Source organism: Telopea speciosissima, chromosome 1 (genome assembly GCF_018873765.1).
Source record: "Telopea speciosissima isolate NSW1024214 ecotype Mountain lineage chromosome 1, Tspe_v1, whole genome shotgun sequence".
Taxonomy (NCBI): domain Eukaryota; kingdom Viridiplantae; phylum Streptophyta; class Magnoliopsida; order Proteales; family Proteaceae; genus Telopea; species Telopea speciosissima.
In genome coordinates, this window is record NC_057916.1 from 23,973,870 (window position 1) to 23,997,200 (window position 23,331).

The 23,331-nt window shown below is 38.0% G+C and overlaps 2 protein-coding genes and 1 long non-coding RNA gene across 6 annotated transcripts; 2 read left to right on the forward strand and 1 right to left on the reverse strand.

Annotated features, from left to right (window-relative positions):
* Nucleotides 1–187: 187 nt before the first annotated feature.
* On the forward strand, nt 188–8,968 carry LOC122639440. The gene is made up of 3 exons (XR_006329512.1): nt 188–198; nt 3,483–3,491; nt 8,840–8,968. It is a non-coding gene; the product is annotated as an uncharacterized LOC122639440 (long non-coding RNA).
* On the forward strand, nt 7,046–8,750 carry LOC122639421 (protein LITTLE ZIPPER 4-like). 3 transcript variants are annotated; one of them, XM_043832278.1, is made up of 2 exons: nt 7,046–7,126; nt 8,239–8,750. In XM_043832278.1, the coding sequence occupies exon 2, from the start codon at nt 8,250–8,252 to the stop codon at nt 8,475–8,477; it is 228 nt and encodes a 75-aa protein (XP_043688213.1). In that variant the 5' UTR covers nt 7,046–7,126; nt 8,239–8,249; the 3' UTR covers nt 8,478–8,750. The 3 variants fall into 3 exon arrangements, with proteins under 3 accessions (XP_043688213.1, XP_043688230.1, XP_043688221.1); XM_043832295.1 differs by lacking the exon at nt 7,046–7,126 and adding an exon at nt 7,310–7,332; XM_043832286.1 differs by lacking the exon at nt 7,046–7,126 and adding an exon at nt 7,927–8,006.
* Nucleotides 8,876–22,283, reverse strand: LOC122639405 (probable aspartyl aminopeptidase). Of its 2 annotated transcripts, none has more exons than XM_043832260.1 (10): nt 22,081–22,283; nt 21,825–21,909; nt 21,037–21,172; nt 20,127–20,399; nt 16,793–16,937; nt 15,959–16,198; nt 15,269–15,401; nt 13,228–13,409; nt 11,848–11,960; nt 8,876–8,994 (listed from the first exon to the last, which is right to left on the reverse strand). In XM_043832260.1, exons 1-10 carry the CDS (start codon nt 22,246–22,248, stop codon nt 8,886–8,888), a joined length of 1,584 nt encoding a protein of 527 aa, XP_043688195.1. In that variant the 5' UTR covers nt 22,249–22,283; the 3' UTR covers nt 8,876–8,885. The 2 variants fall into 2 exon arrangements, with proteins under 2 accessions (XP_043688195.1, XP_043688203.1); XM_043832268.1 differs by lacking the exon at nt 8,876–8,994 and adding an exon at nt 10,966–11,036.
* Nucleotides 22,284–23,331: the final 1,048 nt, after the last annotated feature.

The following is a 23,331-nucleotide window of genomic DNA, read 5'->3' on the forward strand; positions in this document are numbered from 1 at the left end:
CACACCATATAGGGGTGTCGATTGGTCAGTTTGATCTTGTTTTGATTAGGTTGAATCGATTTTGGACTGATAATAGGACAAGCCAAAACAAAACGATTGGGCTTAGTTAGCAAGCTTTTATCTTCTTGTTATCAGGTTGTTATTGGTTTGGTGTATTAGTTTTTCATATATATGTATTAAAAACAATTCAAAATAATGGTTTTTATTGGTTTTAGATTGGGTTTTATATTGGTTTCTGTTAGTCTGGATTGATTTTGGTTCTACCAGTTTTATCAAACCCTAACTAATAAGGGTTCAGTTCAGTTCAGGCTGAACCGATCGATTTGGGCTAGAAATTGATACCCCTAACCATGGACATCTAAATTCTCTTATGGAACCCATGAACAGTATTTGTGACTATGAATGATAGAGTATGAATTTAGGGTCACAGCCCCGATGGAGAAGGAACTCTTTCAACGCGTAAAGAACACAATTTGGATCCTCCATTGCCGCTTGCTCGTGCATCGACATATGGCCTCACACAGGCAGGGTGATCGGGCAGTGGATAAGGCGGTCATTTTGCTCTATCCTATGTGAGGCTGCACGCCGGCCACACGCCAACCGCACAGGCAGCGGCAGCAGAGGATCCCGTTCCTAAAGAACAACTTAGTCCAAAATATTAAATTTCTTCTTTCCTCTTTAAACCCATAACTTGAAAGGAAGAAAAAATTTTCTTGTTAAGGGAGGAGAGGGCCATCAAACCATCACTTGTTTTGAGTTGTTTGCATTATGGTTTTGGAGATGGGAAATGAAGAACTGAAGAGAGAAAAGGTGGTGGGATGATGCACTTTTGAGTACTTGATACTTTTAATGAGTGAATGCTTGCTCCAGTAAAGCCGTGTGTAAGAAACAATAAGAATAATCATGAAATAAGTCTCTTTCACACCCACTATGGACCTCCAATACATTTATGATACAAAACCTAACCCCTATACGGCTATACCCTTCTTAAAATATTCTCTCAGTTTAAGGCAGAACGCATTTTTTGCTGCAAAAAGCAAAATAATTTAACATGGTGAAAGATTGATTGCTCTCTCTCTCTCTCACAGAGGGAGAGAGAGTCATTATGGTCTCGGCATCAAATTTCTGCCCTATGAAACTATCATCAATTACACCTCCTGTAAGTAGCTTAGGATTCTGATCCCTTCTTCATATATTTGACTCTATGGATACGTATTTCTTTGCTCTATATGGATATCCTTTTGATGCACACACATACATCATAGTTGGAAACATGGTTCGTAATCTCAGATCGGATCGATATCGTTTGAGGCCGATCCCGAGATTACATTGATCTGGTGAGGTTTTACTGGATCATTTCTTGGATCGACCAATACGATCTCATACTTGTCATTTTTTTTTTTGTATTAAAACCCATATTTTTTCTTTGTCCGACGAGCTTTTCAAACTGTGATTCATAGATTTGGGGTTTCAAATCTACGAGAAAAAAGGGAGATCTTACCCTTTCTACCAGGGAATCGATCAAGGGAATATTTCATTTCATTAAAACATTGATGTGCTATAGGTGGACAGGGTTTTAAAACCCATATTTTCATGTTCTTCTTCGTTCAAGTCTTTCACGCCGTTATTTTGAGATTTTCCTTTCAAACTGTGATTCATAGATTTGGGGTTTCAAATCCATGAGAAAAATGGGGGATCTTATTGTTTTTGACCAGGGAAACGATTAAGGGAATATTTCATTTTATTTAAACATTGATATGCTATATAGGTGGTTAGGGTTTTAAAACCCATATTTTCAAGTTCTTCTTCGTCCGAGTCTTTCACGCCGTTATTTAGAGATTGCCCTTTCAAACTGTGATTCATAGATTTGGGGTTTCAAATATGCGAGAAAAAATGGGGGATCTTATCGTTTTTTACTAGAGAATAGATTAACAGAATATTTCATTCCATTTAAACATTGATCGGCTATAGGTGGTTAGGGTTTTAAATCCCAAATTTTCATGTTCTTCTTCGTCTGAGTCTTTCACGCCGTTATTTCAAGATTTCCCTTTCAAACTGTGATTCGTAGATTTGGGGTTTCAAATCCACGAGGTAAAAGGGGGATCTTACCATTTTTTACCAGGGAATCAATTAAGGGAATATTTCATTTCATTTAAATATTGATTTGCTATTTAAAACCTAGATTTTCATGCTCTTCTTTGTCCGAGTCTTTCACATCGTTATTTAGAGATTTCCCTTTAAAACTATGATTCATAGATCTGGGGTTTCAAATCCGCAAGAAAAAAAAAAGGGGGATCATACCGTTTTTACTAGGGAATCGATTAAGTTTCATGCTCTTCTTCGTCTGAGTCTTTCATGTCGTTATCTAGAGATTTCCCTTTAAAACTATGATTCATAGATTTGGGGTTTCAAATCCACGAGAAAAATGGGGGATCGTACCATTTCTAACCAGGGAATCGATTAAGGGAATATTTCATTCCATTTAAACATTTATCTACTATAGATGGTTAGGGTTTTAAAACCCATATTTTCATGTTCTTCTTTGTCAGAGTCTTTCACGCCGTTATTTGGAGATTTTCCTTTCAAACTGTGATTCATAGATTTGGGGTTTCAAATCCGTGAGAAAAAAAGTGGGATCACACCGTTTTTTACCAGAGAATCGATTAAGGGAATATTTCATTCTATTTAAACATTGATCTGCTATAGGTGGTTAGGGTTTTGAAACCTAGATTTTCATGCCGTTATTTTGAGATTTTCCTTTCAAACTGTGATTCATAGAATTGGGGTTTCAAATCCATGAGAAAAAAAGGGGGATCTTGCAGTTTTTGACCAGGGAATCGATTAAGGAAATATTTCATTTCATTTAAATATTGATCTGCTATAGGTGGTTAGAGTTTTAAAACCCAGATTTTACGCCATCATTTAGAGATTTCCCTTTCAAACTGTGATTCATAGATTAGGGGTTTCAAATACACGAGAAAAATGGGGGATCTTACTATTTACCAAGGAATCGATTAAGGGAATATTTCATTTCATTTAAATATTAATCTGCTATAGGTGGTTAGGGTTTTAAAACCCAGATTTTCATGTTCTTCGCCCGAGTCTTTCACACCGTTATCTAGAGATTTCCCTTTCAAATTGTGATTCATAGATTTGGGGTTTCAAATCCATGAGAAATATGGGGGATCTTACCGTTTCTGACCAAGAAATAGATTAAGGCAATATTTCATTCCCTTTAAACATTAATCTGTTATAGGTGGTTAGGGTTTTAAAACCCAGATTTTCATGTTCCTCTTTGTCCAAGTCTTTCACACCGTTATTTAGAGATTTCCCTTTCAAACTGTGATTCATAGGCTTGGGGTTTCAAATCCGTGAGAAAAAAAGGTGGATCTTACAGTTTTTGACCAGAGAATCGATGAAGGGAATATTTCATTCCATTTCAACATTGATCTATTATAGGTAGTTAGGGTTTTAAAATCCAGATCTTCAATGTTCTTTTTTGTCCGAGTCTTTCACACCGTTATTTAGAGACTTAGCCTCAAATCCACGAGTAAAAAGGGGTGTGGATCTTACCGTTTTGGTTTAAGAGTCTATTTTGGGAAAGATTTCATTCCATGAAAACATTGGTTCGATCCCACAAAACTTGGAGTTTTTTAAGATAATGCCGGAGGTGGGTGAGGTTGAGGAGGTGGAAAGGATAAACTCAACCTAAAAAATAGGATTAGGGAAGCCATAATAGTGATTACCATTTTTTTAATCTTGTTTTTTTCTTTCTTAATTTTTTAATATTTTTATGATCGATACAACAACCAATCCGATAAAACTTGGATTTTAGTTTTTTTTGGCCGATCTAAGATGATTTTGACCGATCCGAATCGGTATCGGTCCTGAGATTAAGAACCTTGGTTGGAAAATCAGGTTTTGATTGGGCTAAGTCGATCAAGTGGAGTCAAAATTTTGGAAAACTTGGTTAAGAGTTGTGTAGTCTAGGTCAGGGTAAAAAATGACAAAACTCAATCATAAATGGTCCAATCAAATAAGATCGAATAAATTACACATCACCCACTGGTTTTCAAGCAAAACTCAGATCACCCCTACTTTATGAAAAAACTCAAATCACCCCTTTTACAGTAACGGTGTTAGTTTGCTATTAGTTATTGGTGTGAAAGGACTATTTTACCTTTGTACTAAAACATTAGAATTAAATTTATAATACTACCCTTCCTTCATCTTCAACATTGGTCAAGATTTAAAATTTATTTAACTGGCTGAAACTAACGGGAGGGACTAATTTGTCATATTGGGGAATTAGGGGTGATTTGAGTTTTTTCAAAAACCAAGGGGTGATCTAAGTTTTGTTTGAAAACCAAGGGGTGACGTGAAATTTATCCAATAAGATTTAATATTTTTACCCAAGTCATTATAGACTTGGCGAGTTTAGTCATTTTTAAAAAAATAATAAAGCTGATTCACTAACAAATTGAGTTGAGTAAAATAGTATATCTGTATTCTAAAACAATAAGAAACCCTCAACTCCTTGTCTCCCATCACTTGTTCAATGATATAAACTCAAAATATATTGATGTGAGATTCTTTGATTTTTTTTTTCTTTTTTGTGTATTTTTCTCAATTTTAATAATTTATACAAATTTATTACTTTAAAGTTAAAAAAATTTATGTGACTCACCTTGATTGGGTTTGACTATATCACAAGGCCAATTCACCAGTTTTTTCAGAAAACCTTGTTTTCCAACCATGATATACATATTACATAGATTAGATCATCAATATGTATGTATATTTTACCAAAAAAATCAATATGTACGTATACACTAAATTGATGAGGTGTTGCTAAGATAAGACAAACCTCATCTGAAGGCCACATACATAGCCGATTCCAGATCGGTGATACAAATAGAGGGTAAAATGGTCAAAATTCATGTTGATATCAGTATTTTTTAGGGCAAAAATGTCCAATATAAGTGAAACAAATTGATACATATCAGACTATCGGTATCGATTTTAGAATTGGCTGATACCCAACCGATAACTTGAACTAAAACCATCGAATAGAGAGACTTTTCCTTCACATAACCATGGTGAAGAGATTCACCATTGGTGATGTGACGTTATGATTGGTCATCATTAATTCTCACGTCTTATTGTATGAGGTCGATAATAACCTTCCTTGGTTGGTCTAATAAGAGAGTTAGATCCTATGGTTGAAGAGATTCCATCTTCACCAAATGATCATATCACACCAACGGCATGCCATGCCATGCCATGCCAGCCCTATAATTAAGTTGATGGAGGAGCAAAGCCCAAATCAAATATCAAAATTTCAAAACTTAACTGTCTCGAGAACCAACGAGCTACACGAGTCTAAAAATTATTAATTGACGAATATGCCCATCTAAACCTCATGACTCATGACAAACCCAACGAACATGTCAAAGAAGATCAGCTACGATCAGGAAGGAATCATCAGAGAGCGAAGTTCACGTTCAAACACTCATATAGCCCATCAGGCCCAACTTAGCCAATCCATCATTCACCAAAACCAATTACAGCCCATTAAATGTGGCAGGGATACCAAAGACCAAACCCAAGTAAGGTAACCATCTGTCTCTCTCTCTCTCACACACACACACACTTATGACCCAACCAACCACAGGAAAAAGCATCATTATTGTGGTGATATGATTATATTTTTTTTTTTAAAAAATTTGTTATAACGTAAAAACAAAAGAGCATCGATGGTGAAAGCTTTGGAAACTGTGGGGGTAAAACGGTCCTTTTCACCCGCATGCAAAGCCCATTTCAAATACAATACTACGAGCCCCTCACTCCACTTATCTCTCTCTCTCTCTCTCTCTCTTTTTATGATTAATTAAATGAGTCTCACGAGGAGAAGTAGCCAAGGAAGAGCCTCTTCTTTGGTACACACCACTTTGCCACTTATGACTTGAACCTTCCCCTCTCTCCACTTGTCCACCCCCAAAGTAACCAATTGTTATACATTATTACAAGGACAAAACGGTCCACCTAGAAACCCATCTTGCCTTGTAATAACAATGATGTAGAAAATTACCCTTTTTACCACCGACCCAAGAAAACCCACCTGGGCAAAACCGTCAATCAACACACCTTAAAAGGGTTGCTGCCTTGCTGGGGAGAAGTGAAGTATTGCCCACCTAGAAACCCATCTTGCCTCGTGTCCATACTCCATACTCTATATAAAAGAACAAAAGTTAAGAGTGATGTAATGAAATGACCCTTTTTACCCTCCGGTCCAAGAGAACCCACATGGGCAAAACCGTCAATAAACACACATTTTAAAGAGATGGTGGGGGAGGAGAAAGGGAGAAATAATGGAAGTGAGATCTAAAACGTAAAACCGGGAAGAGGTCAGGGGAGAGCATACATTTGATGATGATGATGATGATGCTGATAACATAAAAACAAAAGAGCATCGATGATGACGAGGAGAAGGAAGGCAAAGAGGAAGAAGAATGGGGTGGGGGGGGTGTTTAGTGAGGGGTTTCACTGAGGGTGGAAGTGATGATGGGCTTGTGTCGGTTCGAGCCAACCCAACCATCATTGCGAATCTTCGGACGGCCAAGCCCACCATCATTTTAGGTGGGGAGAGAAACCTATGAAGTTACTTAAATACCCTTCGTAATGACCAAAATAGCCCTGTAATGACTGCCACAATGGAAAGACCCCATCATCACGTGACGCCATCTCCCAGCCCTCTCCAGCTCTCCAGTCCAATTCCCCTTCCCTCCCCTCCCTCTCCCCCCTTCACTCGCTTCTCCAATATCATCATCATCATCATCATCTATGCCAAAACACATTAAAACCTCACCTCTACCGGCCGCCTTTCGTGCTTACACATGCATGATTGTTGTGCCAGAAGCGGCATGTCTCTTTCTTTCTCTCTCTCTCTCTCTCCAAGCCTTCCAATATATATATACATGTTATGAACGTCTCGGGCTCTTGCATCGCATCTCCACAATCTTCCAGTCTTCTGATTAGCTTCTTCTTAAGAGTTCCTTCTTTTTTTTACTACTTTACGCACAATAGCAACTTCCATCAGATCGAAGCATTAACCACCTCCGAAAAGGTAATCTTTTTCGAAAAGCTACAGAAGGCCCCCACACCATCTCTTCCCCCCTTTCTCTTATCTCTTTATATTCGTCTTTCTCTGTCTCTCTATCTCTCTTTCTTCCAAGGTTTCTGTCTTTGTTTCTTCAAGCTCTTGCTTTCTCTTTTGCTCGAAAAGGAATAGGGAGAGGTAGCTAGAGTGGCTGAATGAATCTGAAGTTCTTGGTGCTTGTCTTCCTCTGTCCATATATGCATTTGTCTCATTTAATTTACTCTTGTTTTCCTCCTCGTTTTTTTTTTTTTTTTTTTTCCATGCAAGTTAGACTGGAGAGAGTCTCTGGCATGGCATGGCAGGGAAGGAACTCCTTCATGGGGTGAATTTTAGTAATGTTAGTGCCTTGGAATACGTTTCTCCTTTGATGAGTTAGCAGTCTTTGCACGAGGCAGAGAGAAAGGTGCTTCTTTTTTTAGTTCATTTCACCTGCAAGGCAAGAATTACGTTATGTACACGAAAAAAACAGTACTGTTTTTAGGATGTCTTGCTGCAGCCTTTACTCTTTCCTTCAGTGTAAAGGCAGACATAGATAACGATCTTTGGACGACAAGTGCAAGAGGCCAAGAGCTCTGTCGATCGCTTCATTTCCTTCCTTTCTCTGTTTTCAGGCGATCCCCTGTTTCAAAATATCCATTCAGTGAGCCCTTCTGCTTTGCCTTTCTTCTGTTTCTGCCTCCATTCCTTCTTCCTTTCTATTCCATTTGGCAAAGCAGAAGCGAAACATCTATACTTTAATGGAGGTCCTTGTATTCTCACAGTGAACAACTTCTAGACTTCTCGTCTATTGGGTTTGTTCTCCGTTAATTTTGTTCATGTCTGTATTGTTTCAATTCTTCTGCGTAAAGTAAGTTTTGATTTTTAAGTTGGGTCGTTTATTTTGTTCTATAAGTAATATTTTCGTGATTTTCTCTTTTTAAAATGAGTTATGATTTGTCCAAGAACAAGTACTGGAATTGTTTCAGCATTTCTGTTTGTTTTCTGTTTTCTTTTTTTAATTGCAGAAGTGAGTAATTATTATGAAGCAAAGAAAATGAGCATCTGAGATGCTTTTCTCTGTTGCTGTTTTGTGTGAACAGGAACTTAAGTCATGGAAAGGCTGAACTCAAAGTTGTACCTGCAGAACTGTTACATAATCCAAGAGAATGAAAGGCTAAGGAAGAAAGCTCAGCTTCTCAACCAGGAGAATCAGGCCCTGTTATCTGAGCTGAAGCAGAAGCTCACCAAAGCAAATCCCAAACCTAACCCAAATACCATTCCTGACCTCAACCTTTGCTCCACCTCCACCTCTAATCCTACTAATTCTAGCAAACCATGATCCTCTGATGAATGTGAAGTCCTTTACTTACACCCCTTTTTTGTGTAAAACCCCATAGAAGTCAAGAAAGTAGCAGGTCCAGTTTCAGTTTTAGTTTCAGTTTCAGGGCAGTAGCATCTTTTTGTTCAGTCAGTGTACTTACCTACTCATATATCCACCTTTCTTTCTACTTGGGTTAGATCCTTAAATTTAGGGGTTAAGAAAATGAAGTACTGTGAACTACAAAGCTGTATCTGAAAGAAATGAATTATAATCTTCTATAGTTTTTAATCTTAAGTTTCTGGTTATTCCTTTTTTGTCTCACTCTCTCTCATACAGTTATACTTCCTCCCCCCCTTTTCCCCTTTTTTCTCAAAACAAAGGCAATTAATATCTAATAAAAGAAAAAGAAAAGAACATCCTTAATATCTAATAGTCCACGTTTAGCTTCTTGTCTATGCTTGAGAATGTCTGGTAGAATGCCTTGAAATGCTTGTAAGCAATGTCGACATCTTCTTTACCACATATCTCCCTCACGCTGCAATTAAGAAACAAAGAAATAAACTTCCATGAAGTAAGCACGTATCTAAAACATTTAGCAATGCTTAAACAGTCTATCCCAACATATCATTAGAATTCATTGACAGGCATAAGCAACTTTTGAACTTCAATCTTATAATGACGAGTATTGACATCGTTGCCCATATCAGTCTAGGCCAATACTGATACCATAGCAATACGAATTGGATGGAACTCGATCTGTAGCAGTTATCATATCGGTATCAGACTCCAAACCGACACACCAATGATACTTGAACCATGCTTCAATCCAAATTTCATGAATATATCACACATGGGCAAAATTATGCTTACCCAGAAAAGAAAAGAAAAGAAAAACATCACCAAGAAGCACCCGAAATCACCGCTCCACCCCTATGAAATAAAAAATTACAGTGTGTCTGAACGTGAACAATCTGAGATTGCCTCATACATCCCACACTGGAGCAGGCCACACCACCAGGGCCCCAAAAAAATACAAAAGGGCAAAACTGGGACTCTCTTGTATGTAAGACCCATTAAATGGAAAGATGGGCCATCCTAAGATTTTGTGTGTGAGGGCCCATACAAGGGCAAAACTGGGACTCTCTTGTATGTTGGACCCATCAAATGGAAAGATGGGCCATTCTAAGATTGTGTGTGAGGGCAACAGCACCGGACTAAAGCCACTTTTTGAATGGTGATTTGTGAGCCATGTCTACAGAATCAAGTCCAAACAAAAAGAATCAAAATGGGGGGCACAAGATCTCAATTCTCAAAAGAAAGGGTTTTCTCATTCTGGTTCTAAAATTATGTAGGGGGGAGAGAGTAACGAGAGGATCTAGTCAGATGACTGGGAGGATCTTAATAAGTAGGAACGTCATAGATTCAGAGAATAAGTCAATATGGCTTCATGTAGTTTGAGAATTGAGGCAGAAGAAAGTAAAGACAGAACGGAAGCATCTAAGATCACTCCCTAGGGGGACCCTAGCCGCCTAGGGACCTAAGCTGGGGACATGACAATATGACATGGTCTCTCAAAGACTTAAAAAAACTCTACTATGATTCCAGTTGACCATCAGACCCCATCCCATCATCAAACATCATTCTTATAAAAGAAACAAAAACGTCTTATCAGATTTAAAATATATTGTTACTGTATTCTTTTTGTATTATAATAATATGAGGGAACCCACCTCAGTCCACACTGTCAACTCTCGAAGACATGAAACTCCTATATAGCGCTCTGAGTAACCAAAGACAAAAAGGATAGAAGAAAAGCTTATCCAAGAGTATTCACTCGCTCGTGCTCAACTAAACAAGTGGTTCATCTTACTAACCCTTTACCCCCCATGTCAGCTGAAATTACCAACGAGCCCCTAGGATAAAATTCCTTCCTCTCAGGTCAGTCGCTGGAGAGAGATGAGAGAGGAAGTCCTTAAAGCAATCCCCACACTATCACACCCTTTGGGCCTCTACTCTCCTCTCCCTAGACCTCACCAGCCTCCAGTGACTGGCAAGGATCCCATCACTGGGAATTAAACATGAAGGGTGCATTTTTCCTCTCTCTTCCTTTCACATAGTGGTTCCTCTTCAAAAAAAAAAAAATAGTGATAGGCCCTCTCCAGTTGAGGGTACTTTTCTAATATAAAACCAAACATTTATTCATGGCTCTTGCCTAACACTTTTACGGACATGGAAGGGAAGTGGAAACTTAGTCATGGTGAAAGAACTCCCCCATGAGTTGATTGCAATAATACCAACACATGTGCCAAATGATTACATGGCTATTCAAGGACTTATGAGCTCAGGACCAACTTGGTTTCTCAGGAAATTATTGGATACCAATTCATTTATATAAATATTTCTTCCAATGGTATGATAACAATTTAGGAAATGCCATCATGCCCTTTAGGAAAAGCAAGTAATTTTATCAATGGGATGCCTGTAGCCCCTTATCAGATAAAATCTAAATCTTAAATATCACATAAAGGAAAAGGTTTTCATAACTGTTTTAGTAATCACATTCTTCTTCATTATTGCCTACAAAGTTTATATATATGAACAAAAACTTCTGGTCAGTTAGGTTCATGCAACAAATGCAAATGTGAAATTTTCGGCAGTTATCCTCCACCATACACAATTGAGTAGGCATCTTCTGTTAACAATCCTGTATTTCCTGGCAGCGAATTGCTTTAAGTACACCCATTAAGTAAATGGCAAATTTGGCACAACTTAAACTATCGACATCCTTGGTAAAACTGAAAGCAATTGGAAGATGACTATATCACCATTCATGGATAAGAGAAATAGGCAATAGGACAGACATCTAAACCACCAGATACATCTCAATAGTGGAACTATTTCACATCTTAGGTGATTATATATTGTACAAAACCATAAATTTCCTGCAAGTTCACAAACTTGCATGATTAACATATGGGATGAGCCATGGCCTCGGTTTTATAAACTGCAAGGATTATAATGCATTGCCAAGAACAATAAAGAATGGCAGAACCCATAGTGCCATGGGTTCACCAGAAAATTTTCCAGCTCATGAATCAACAGATTAATGTAAGCATCCCATTTACACCAGCTGTCTGTCAACTCCCCCCCTCCCCCCCACCCCTACCCCCACCAAAAAATCCGTTCAAAGGAAAGTTTGGATGGTTACATTATAACATTGAATAGTAGATTTTTTTTTGCTTTTGTCAACCCTAATGAATAAGTAGATCGTTCTTGCAATGATCCACATATATCTGTGCAAATAAGCTACGTGTGTAGGAATGCTGTTTATAAATACCTTAAACTTAGTATATACGGATACCCTTCAAGTAGAGACGAAAATGGATACCTGTGCATGGAAAGCTGAGAAATGCCACAATCCACAGTACGGATACCAACACCTGAAGCAAGTATGGGACCGATGGTAGACCCACATCCCATATCATTTCTCACAACAAATTCCTACATAATCATAACTTAGTTAGCAAAATCCATGTTTAATGTATGAACATTCCTCCTATTTCCTAGAATCGAAAAACAAAGATTGTGAACAGATAATCTTCCATTAAATTTCCCATTCTCATGAAACCACTTGCCATAGCAGGCATTTATCAAGGATAAAAAATAAAATCCATCAAGTCTTTCTCCACCATTCATGGATCTCTCTTTGAGGTGAAGTAATTCAGGAATTTCTTACCTTAACTTGATCCTTTAATCTGCCAAATAATTAGGGAAGCGAAAGTTGTGGGCATATCAGATAAATTTAGATTTATTATATTGGAAAGAGGATACAAAATGTTTGAGAAAGACCAAGGCATTCTGAAATTAACAGAATGATTTTCTTGGTTCATTGGGGTGAACAAGGTCTGATCAGATCTCCAACCAGAAGATATCAGATTTGCCAATGGGTGAAATAAAGGGGCATGAAATGCTGGCCAAATTGAAATAAGAAGGTTGATTCAAGTTGCATAGGCAGGTCAGTCGCAAATTACCACCCCAAAGTGAAATAAATGATACAATAATTAGTTGGCATCAATATAAAAAACTGGTTGACATTTTGCAACTAAACCATGAGGACACTGGTTCAGTAAAACTTAACTACCAAAAGAACAAAAACTGTAAAAGACAGGTCTTTGCAAAAGTATATGGACCCTCAATGATGCTCATAATCTATTTTTAATTCAATGCCTTTTTCCAAGTGCTCCCTAAACCAATTATGACCTGATTAAAATCAATCCCAGCATCACCCAATTTAGAGAAAGGGATGCTGAAGGACAAGAACAAGGGCAGGTCGGGCTGGGGCAGAGATGTCGACACATTCAATGAGAAAGCAATAAAATAGAAGAGGGGAATTATACGCTATGAATGCTCAATGCCCATACTAAATTCAAACGTTAGCATACCCCGGAACCTTGCCACAGGACTACAAAATGAAACCTGAATCCAACTCAAAACCTGATTAGGACTGTCCTCATCAAACCAGCCCAGTTGGGAGTAGCGAGGGAGTAATAACTCATTTAACCTGCTCCATTGCTATCCCCATTGACCTAGATTAGAGTACTAAGAGATGACATATGGGCAAGATAAAAGTATAAAACAGAATGCATGGTCCTTAACAGGCTGATTGGTGGAATATTAATCATGTAGCAGACCAAAGTTGTTGGGTTAAGGCTTTGTTGCACACAGATCTATGTTCTGTGAACTGTCATACTATCCATTCAGCAATTACCTGGGTTGGAAGGTCATGCATTTTTGCTATTTCTTTGAAAAGAAAAGCAGTCACTCCACTGGTAGCATAACGTTGGTTCGCATTGTGCTTGATGACAAGTCCCTTCTGCATTTCTGGGCGGTGGTGTTCTTCATGTTTGTCCGCAAAATTTGGGTGAACCCCATGAGCCATGTCAGCTGACACTGCAGGAATACCCAAAAAAAGATAGAGGCAATGCCTATTTTAATAAAATGCAGGATTTGGAGTCTGAAAATGGATTTGCAAGACATCCATACAATGCAACAAATTTCACAAAAATGGAAGTTGGCTAAGAGTAAATGGTAATTAATTTTTATATACAAACAATCCACCAAGAATTTCTTAGTGGAAAAGTTAAAAAGAATAGTAAAGGCATGATCTTTAAATACGATACACTTTCGAGAAAAAGACATCAGGTTGTCAATTCTCTCACTGACAAGGTTTAAAATCTAGTCTAATCTCGCCATTTCGGGCTGGTCGAGATTTCCGAAATTTCGCCGAAATATGGTATTTTTCTGCCATATTTCAGCACTCCATCTCAGTGGGTTTTTGGCCATATTAAGGCCTGATACTTCATGTACACCCTTATTTAAGCTAAATAAACACATTTAAACCTTCATATTGCAAAAATGAACTCAAAGTGGTGTTTTAGTTTTGCACTCTTGATTGATAGTATACGATCAGACCCTGATGTATAAATAGTTAAATACACATTGTTTAACGAAATATATCGAAATTTCACAAAATTTCGCCGAAATATATGAAAATTTACCGAACTATTCCGAAATTTGAACATTTTTCAATTTGGAAGCCTATCTCGTCTCGGTAGTGTCGAAATTACAGAAATATACCAAAATTTCAGTGATATATCGCGAAATTTTGAACCATGCTCACTAATGACTGGTGTCGCAGAAGGTGAGGTAAGTTTTCTCAAGCCAAGAACTCATCTGGAGAAATTTAGCTCCGTGAATAAGCCAATAAGGTGGGACTATACTAACTAAAGCCTTAAGTTCCTTGTTTAGGAAAGGAAAGCTTGAGGGAATGGGAATATGCATGCAATTAGTTAGAGGTAATGTATGAAGTCCCATCCACTCTCGGCTGTATCTTGCTTGTCATTATTGATAAACTTCCACCCTCCCCACCCCCTGACCCAAAAAGGAAAAAAAGGAAGAGGAGTCCTTTTTGCCTGGATAGCACAAGCAAAGCACCCTGGCCCACATGCTTCGATAAAAATAATTTAATTCATTTAACCATTTCAGAGTCTGTTCGGAACCTTCTTTCTGGGTTACATAAATAAATAGGAAAAAAGTTTTTTGCATGGCGGTCCACTTAACTGGGTGGCATGAAAAGACTCATTTTCCTAGTGGATTCTCAAAGCTTTATTTTGCCACATGACCATTTCCATTTGGACTGAAACTTAATAAGTGAACAGCCCTACATGGCACCTGCCAACAAAATTTGGGCCCCACCTGATATGCCACATGGAAGATAATAGGGCCATTCAAAAAGGCCTTCCTTGGTGGCTGTCCATGAAACCACAGCTCAAATAAATAGCACTGAAGTGCAAATTAAAAAAATAAATGTTTCATTTATTTCCACTCGGCTCTAGTTGTAAGGATTTAGTTGTACACATTTGACATGATATATTCTCCAATATACAAGATATACCTTTTTCTGAAACATTTTTTCTTCTTTTTTGGGGTGCCGGATGCACCGGGGGGGGGGGGGGAAGCAAACAGAAATATACCCCATTATGTCAATTTCATCTTCTAGAATGCCAAGTAATGAAAACACATTGAGTTTACATTTTGATTTTTCAGAATTATAGATCTTAATTACTTGCAAAAATTCCAGAAATCTACCCTTCTTTCAGTTAAAAACTGAGCACATATATGCCACTGAAGACATCATCTATTTCATGTCAACATAATCAATCAGTATATCAATGTTAACAAAGATATAAATAAAAAATATGCCGTAAAAAAGACTGACAGATAAATAACCACATTCCAAACTATCATACCAAGAAATGATTGGCGGATAGCACGTTCAAAAGCACCCTCACCCACATACTCATGAGCTAAGCAGTCAACAATACGTCTCATGGCCTGAAACATGGTAGGTGCACCAGCTCCCTGTACTGAATCGGACCCTACCTGCCAAACCATTGACAAACAAACAATATGCAACAAATCAATGAAATGGAGTTGATAAACATGAAAACTTTCTGCTCTTTTCAAACCATACATACATCAGTTCCAATACAGCTGAAACAAAAGGATACAACTCTATTTTGTAAAGGCTTCACTTTTTTTTTTCTTTTTTTTTTTTTTCGGGGGGGGGAAGGGAGGAATGCCAAAGTAGGTCTCTAATCTCCCCCTGACAGCTTTAAAATTTATTGATATTGAGAGAAATTAACCTAGAGTGAAATCAGTTACAACCTCTCCCTTTCTCACCCCCCCCCCCCCCACCCACACAAAAAAATATTGATGAATCTTACTGAAAAATAAAGGCCAAGAAAGAAACCTCAAGGAAAAATAATCTTTAACTTCTAATTTCAATTGTTCTGATCACTCCTCAATCTTGTCTATGAGGAATGAATCTACATTCAAGCACCTCCCTTGTGCAAGGAAACCCAAAGGATTTCATATTAATAGAGAAAAAGTAGACCATCAGGACACATTGTTACTGGTTAAGTAGAACAAAATGTTACCTCTTCATTATCAAATAAAGCAACCATCCGGATAGCTTGTTCACTAGATAAATCTCCAGGCGACTCGCATGAATCAACAAGAGCTCTCAGAGCACAATAACTTGAAGCAAGATTGTCAAGTCTTCCAGAAAATATAAATTCATTATTTCCACCTCCAAGGCAGCTAGGTTGGGTATCACAAACATTAAGCTCAATACTCACTATATCATCAATGCTGCAATTGAGCTCATCTGACAAAACCTGAGAACAACATTACATCAAGAAAATTACAATAACAACCTACAGAAAAGATCAAGACAACCCTAAAACTAGAGGCTAAGGATTTAACCTTCTAAGGCAGACCTAAAGTTTAGTTAAGAGATGATCTGAAGTGAAAATTTAGTAGGCCAACACAGCATTACATCTACCACATAGTACATGAGCATAGGTGATACCCACAATTTGATGAGTCCAAGTAGATTTGTAACCACAACTTCAACCTCCCCCCCCCCCCCCCCAAAAAAAAAAAAAGAAGAAGAAGAAGCTGAGTGATAATCTACTGACAAAATCCATTCTGACAGTCAGAGGATATATAAATCTCTAGAAAAGACCCAGAGCATGGATGGTTCCAATCTCAACTTTTGGAATGGAAGATCTCACTCCACTTGTCAAGTGCACCACCATGCTATGGGAAATTGTCTTTAGGCTCCACATGGAGAGAGAACTCAGATTTTAAATATTTGTAGACTGGCCGAAGTCAATCCCTGCTTTGATTGACTGTGACCAGTCATTGCTGGAACTTCTGATTGAAGCCTAACCATCCCAAGGGGAACTGATCAGAAATCATGACTGCACCTGCATAAGCAGTGGATGATGAGAAGCTTTAGAAGATTGAGAACTTTTCTCTTTGGACTCCATAGATGTCTCCTCAAGTTTTGTTGCAAGAAGTGGAAGAAGATGAGTCTCTAGATTTGGTTTAAATCCATCCTTGTTCACTGTGCTAGACATAAAAAAAAGTATAAAGATGATTGAGTCAACATATAGACAAATTAACAACAGATATCAGAGAGGAAAACCCAAAATAATCTTGTGAAACAAAAGTTTTACAGTTGAGCTTGAACTATATATCTTGTAAAAGCACAAATTGATCCTTAGTGTATGCAGTGATAAGAACAAACATTTCATCCTTCACGAAAATCTTCTAAACTTTGGTGCTCAGAGCAGATGCAATTATCTCAAGGTTAAAAAGAAAAACTTAAATACAGGATCGATCTCAAGCATCTAGCAAGTGAAAATGACCAAAACCCAGAAACAGCACCCTAAGGAATAGAATCACTCAGCACCCTGATCCCACTTGATAGTACAAAAGGATTAGAGTGCCCAATTATACGAGGAAAGAACAGTTTTAACAAATATACCACCAAGTCTGCATTACTGGTCCTGAAGATAAGGGGAGGAAAATATGTCTCTGTTTGAACTGTACCAGAGGAGGGGGGAGAGAACTACCTCAAAATCAACCAGGCCCTAAGTAGCTTTGCTACTGCTTTCAAAGTTTTTCCAAGATGCTTTCGAACTAGCCATTTTCCCGATGGAATAAGAGGAGATCCAGCCACATCCTCATGCCAAACAAAAAGAAAGGATCTCAAATATAAAAAAAAGTTTGTATGGTTCTAATAGAAAGGAGAATAGTAGTTTCTTAATGCCATAAAGAAGATTCACCAGAGTATACCTTGACCAGAAGAGTGTCTGGCTACTGAAGGCGTAGACTATAGGTGTCCCTAAAGCTCAACTCCTTAACAACCCACATATGATGCACACTCCACAAGGTAAATGTAACCTATATGGATAAAAAATCCATCTTCAAAAGAAATTATATATCCCAGTTGAATTGTCCCACAATGCCATGTGATATCTCTTATCCACAAGCAGACTCATTGGATAACTATCTGAAAGCAAAAAGTTCCCAGACATCTGTCTAGGATGGAATCTTCTTAACAGGCACACCTAGTTCTACCATGTGAGGGTGATGGTAATTTGACTGTTGGATATCTAGGGAATGGTCTAGATAGGCCATGTGTCAAATTTCAGACTCAAATTCAATCATATACCCTTCCATATGATGGCATATTTCCCCATGTATGTCCATGCACCCCCTTGTAGTCCCATGCATCCTTTGGGAAAACCAGATTTGTTCCGTACTTTTTTTGCCATGTAGCCAACTCCATTTAGGCTGAAACTTGACATGGAACAGGGGATCTAGGGGTCCACCTGTCCACAAAATTTCAGTCCCATCTTTCCTTCCATGTGGCAGAACTAGATGCTCAGTATGAAGATTCCGTCCTGGATTCTGAAAACCCAATGTCATCATGTTTTCAATTTCACACCTAGAAAATAGTAGATACTTATACCTCCGAAGGTCTACAGGAAAACTAATACTTGGAAAAGCATCTAACAGGTTATTCTTCCTGTCAATTTAATCCGGCTGACTTTCTTTTTTAATAAATAACATCTGACTTTCTTGATGCCTCTGCCTCATTATCTATTAAATAGGCAGTGAGTGGAATGGCATTAATTAAAAATGATGGTGGCTAAAGAGGGACTCCAAATGCTAAACAATTCTCAAATACACCTTTCGCCAGTGAGTCAGTGACTCCTATTGCACTCTATGGGTTGGAAGCCACAATATTTAATGGTTTACATAAAAGTCTCTAAATTGCCCACGATATTTGAAAGCCTCTGAGGGCACCCTGAAATGCCCGAGTTACAATGGCATGGTATTAATTGAAAATATGGTGGCTAAAGAGGCAGTTCAAATGTACACCTTTGGGCAGTGAATCAGTATCTCCATTCGCACTCTATGAGTGTGAATACACAAAATTTCATGGCCTACACAAGAGTCTCTAGATTTGCCACAATATTAAGGAGACTCCAGAATGCCTAGAAACCATTTGTAGAAGCAGCCTCACAATCAACAGGGTGTCAAAGTATAGGGAAGCTTCAGACCTTGAGAAGTCAAAAGACACAAACAAAAATGTTACAGGTGAGAGGTTCTGACATCAAAAAGTTTCATAATGTGGTTAATAGCTGTACTACCCATTTTCCAAAAAATTGTTTTTGGAACATAGACTGGACCATTTTAGCTGAAAAGAAAGTCACACCAAATAACTTGGACCTAAGGATCCATTGCTTTACACACAACGATGGTGTATCTAAGGCATAGTACATGCAAACAACTTGTAGAAGTGTCTCACCTGGGAGATCTCCCAGGTAGAAACTGTACTAATGATATCCCTAATTATGAATATGGTGATTTCAACTGCAAAAAGGATTAGCTGAATTTAGTTGAATGAATTTGTCGAATTTTTTTTCATACCCTATCTTTTCATACTGGATAAAAAAAATGGCATAGATTTAATGTTTTTAATAGTTTTAATGGATTAATTTTGGTTTAGGGGTCACAGGTGGGACTCCAATGATTCGTGGGACAAAACACACTGCAGAAGTGGCAGAATGTTCAAGTAAATATCAGATGGCCAGCAATTTTGTCTACCCTATAGCTACACCTTATCGTACCTTTGTTTTTTTAATGGATATAGATGCTATTGTAACCCACATCAATAAATCTTGATAACATTTGCACCCCAATCCCTTCTTTTCAATGGTTTACCCTTTTGCAGTAGAAGTATGGATAGACGTCATTGCATCTACAGTTATAGCTTGGGTTCCTCCTAGGGATTTATTATCTCCATGCCAACTCTGGTCTGTGAAGCATTTGCATGAGAAAGGTAAAATGCTGTGGGTCTTAACCGTGGCACTGTTCTTTAGTGCATGGATGGAAAAGGAATGATAGGAGTCTTCAATGACCATGCTGTTTCAGGCATGTAGTTGTAAATAGGATCAAGTACAATTTAAGTTGTGGATTCTTATTTTGTATAGGGGTGGAGTGTAATTGTGACTTTCAACTTTTTGTGTAGCTGTTCAACTACTTCAGCCTTGTGCAACTAACCTTTTCTCTTTAATAATATCTTGTCTTCGACTAATAGAAATAAATAAATACTATGAATCATTTGAAATAGAGAGCAGGCACCAATCGTCCACAGAGTCTACCAAGAACATATATTTCTATTACAGTTTGACCATAATCAAATAGAAAACAAACAATGAAGTCTTTTAGAACAAAATGGCATACCGGTCAAGATGAATGGCCAATGTTGGTACTCGTAACAAAGGTCTCCTCACTTTGACAAGCTTATGCATAAAGGATCCATCATTAGCCTTTACTATAACCCTTCCTGCTACACTTAAATCCCTATCAAACCATGTGTGCCATAAACCACCTCCATAAGTTTCTACATTGACCATAAGGTATCCAGATTTTGATGAAGCAGACTTGGGTTTAAGCTTTAGGCATGGGCTATCAGTATGTGCAGCAATAACATGGAAACCACTACCCACGTTGTACCTGCAAAGCAAATTGAAAGTCCATTACCAATTTAACTCTAGTGTCACTAAGAAACATTAGCAAAATTACCAAGAGAGAACTTTTCTGAAGGGGGAGGAGAGGCAGTTGCTGATTATCATTACAAATAATGGACAATGAGAAGAGAGAAACAGGGATTTTGTACGTTGTGAAAAGAAAGAAGCAATGGAAGTGAGTGAAGATCTACAACAAAAGAATTTAAGCAGAGATGGTGATAGTCATTCCCCATACCACAGGGGGCTGATGACTGAAAAAGATGAACAACAACAAATTTGATGAGAGGAAAATTATTTGGCTAAACTCTTTATCCTTGGCATATACTAATCAATGAACATAGCCTGAGATATGGCCTTGGCTAAGGGATTTATATCAGCTGCCAACCCAATGAAACCCTACTTTATCTAGGACTAGGAATAGCAGGAACCAACCCAGCCCAAGGGGGAAGAAAGAAACACTAGTGGAGATTAATGTCAACAACTAATTTGTCTAATTTGACTATTACAAAGCTGATATTTAATTTAGTCTCCTAATTAACAAGCCCGATTTCCAAACAGATAACGAAATAGTCGCCTGAGAAACGCACAGTTTAAATTAGAATACAGAAATATCTTTCACTCACTTTTCACCAATGGCAAAAGCAACCAAACAAGACATGTTCCGTGTAAAGAAATAGCGCCCACCAGGTTTTAGGTCCCATTCATCATTCTCATTTAGCAAATGAAATCCAGTTGCAATAAGTTTCCTCTTCGCTTCAGCTGAAAAAATTGGATCGATGGTGATTACAACAAGACAAGAACTTATGCGTCATAACGAAGAAAGGTATGACATGTAAGATAATCTTTTTATTTCCCTTGTTGAAGAATTTGCAGCATTGCGTTCAATCATCAGATAGTAGTCATTGTTATACAAGTGATCACAAGCTCACTACCTTACTCATTGATCATTTAGAATACAATACATTAAAGAAATTAATTTTCCATAACCTGTGGATACTTCTTGGAATGCAGTAATGAAAAACTAAGGTGTTTTTTTTTTTTTTTTGTTGGGGGGGGGGGGGGTGTTTCTTTCCTCACTAGGTGAATTTCGTCAGAGAGTGCAAACAGGAGAGTGAGAAGCAATGAGCCTTACTCTCTCTGAGCACTGTAGCTTCTCAAAAGCAAAAGAAATAGAGAACAGGAGCTTCAAAACCAAAAGACAAAGGTCAAATCTCAAAGCAATAGCCAAGTCATTCTGAATACAAAGCCATTGGTAAGAAAAGATACTAATCTAGTGGCATCAAGCACTATGAAACCAAGAAGATTCTGAAATTCCATGACAATGCGTAATTGTGTACTCCAGAAACGAAACGAAACGAAACGAAACTCAATTAAAGGAAAGAACGTAACCGAAGAGCAAAGGTGGACATACCAGTAGCATGAAACTGGGTCCAAGACTCGTTCAGGTAATCCAAAAGATCCCCGACTATAGACGGACTTCCAGCAACATTTGAGCTCTGTTTGAAAACGTAAGGAGTAAAGGACAAAAGTTATTCATTGATATTATTATTGGATGAAAATTTGCAGAATCAAATAAAAAAACAGTCTAACAGAAAGAAAGGTGAAACGGATCAGAATGGGGAGTGAAATATAGAAATTGGAAGTGTTTGTTTGTAGTGAGTAGGTACCTCGACAAGTCCATCGGATTTGGAGCAGAGCAGAGTCGTGGTGGAGAATCTACGAAGACGTTTCCCGCTGAGATGTGGAGGTCGGAAGGTGGAGCAAAGGTGATTGTTTCGCAGCAATAAGGCAGACGTGATGGTCGGAGGAGGTCTCAGGAGTTGAAGACGATTCATGGCCACTGCCCCCGCTACGACCTCTGCCGTCTGGTGAACAAGGAAGCAACCCAAGTAGTACCAAACTGTGAAGGCCAGTCTCAGTGATAGGCTTCTTCGTCAGGATGGTTCCAACTTGAATTCTGATGAACCCGCAGTGCCATTGATCATCATGTCATGATGGCCGTCAGATTGGTATAAAGTGTTACTGGGACCCAATTACACCTTTAGATCACTTGATTCATTCCAACGGATTTGTGTTTTAACGATCACGACTGGTTCGTAATCTCGGTAGTATCGGATCGGTGGATCGGATTGGAATCGCACAAACTTGGGCCAAATATGACACTTTAGCCCCTGTTTTTGTAAAAAAAAATCTGATTTTTTTAATCTTTTTCACCCTTGCCCGTACACGTGGATCAGATCAGTCTCAGGATCGATCTCGATTGATATCGATCTGATCCAAGATTACGAACCATGATCACAAGTGACACTGTGTGTACTTGATAGTTACATAAAATTCACCAAGCGATGACTGCGTGCTTTCTAGTAAGATTAGACGGTATCTCTAGTTCGATACCAACTTTTACTACATGGTAACCAAATGGATTTCTAGATTTGATCCATATTGGCCACACGATTTTAAACTTATATTCATCCACATAACCTTCCACATGTAATGGTGGATTCCTTGGATTTTCAGTCATCTATTAATTTTTTAAAATATTTTATGTTTCATTGGAGTTTCAAAGCTTTATTGTACTACTTGACCAACTCCATTTTAATTGAAAATTGACATATGATAAGGGAGTCTTGGGTTTATATGTCCAGAAAATTTCATTTGTGTCTAATCTATCATATGGTGAATATTTATGCAGGACTAGAGAACTCTCTAGACTATGAAATCTACTCCAAATATCAATTACTAAATTTGTATATTTTTCTTGATTGTGGAAAAGAATCTAAAAATATATTGGGGCTATTGTCTTCCCTTAAGAGCAATTGTATAGTTGACCAAGATACCATCACTTATTTTGAAAAAATAACACACAAAAAAATAAAATGGTGGTTTCCCATGCCCAGAACTGCCCAGAACCTTCACCT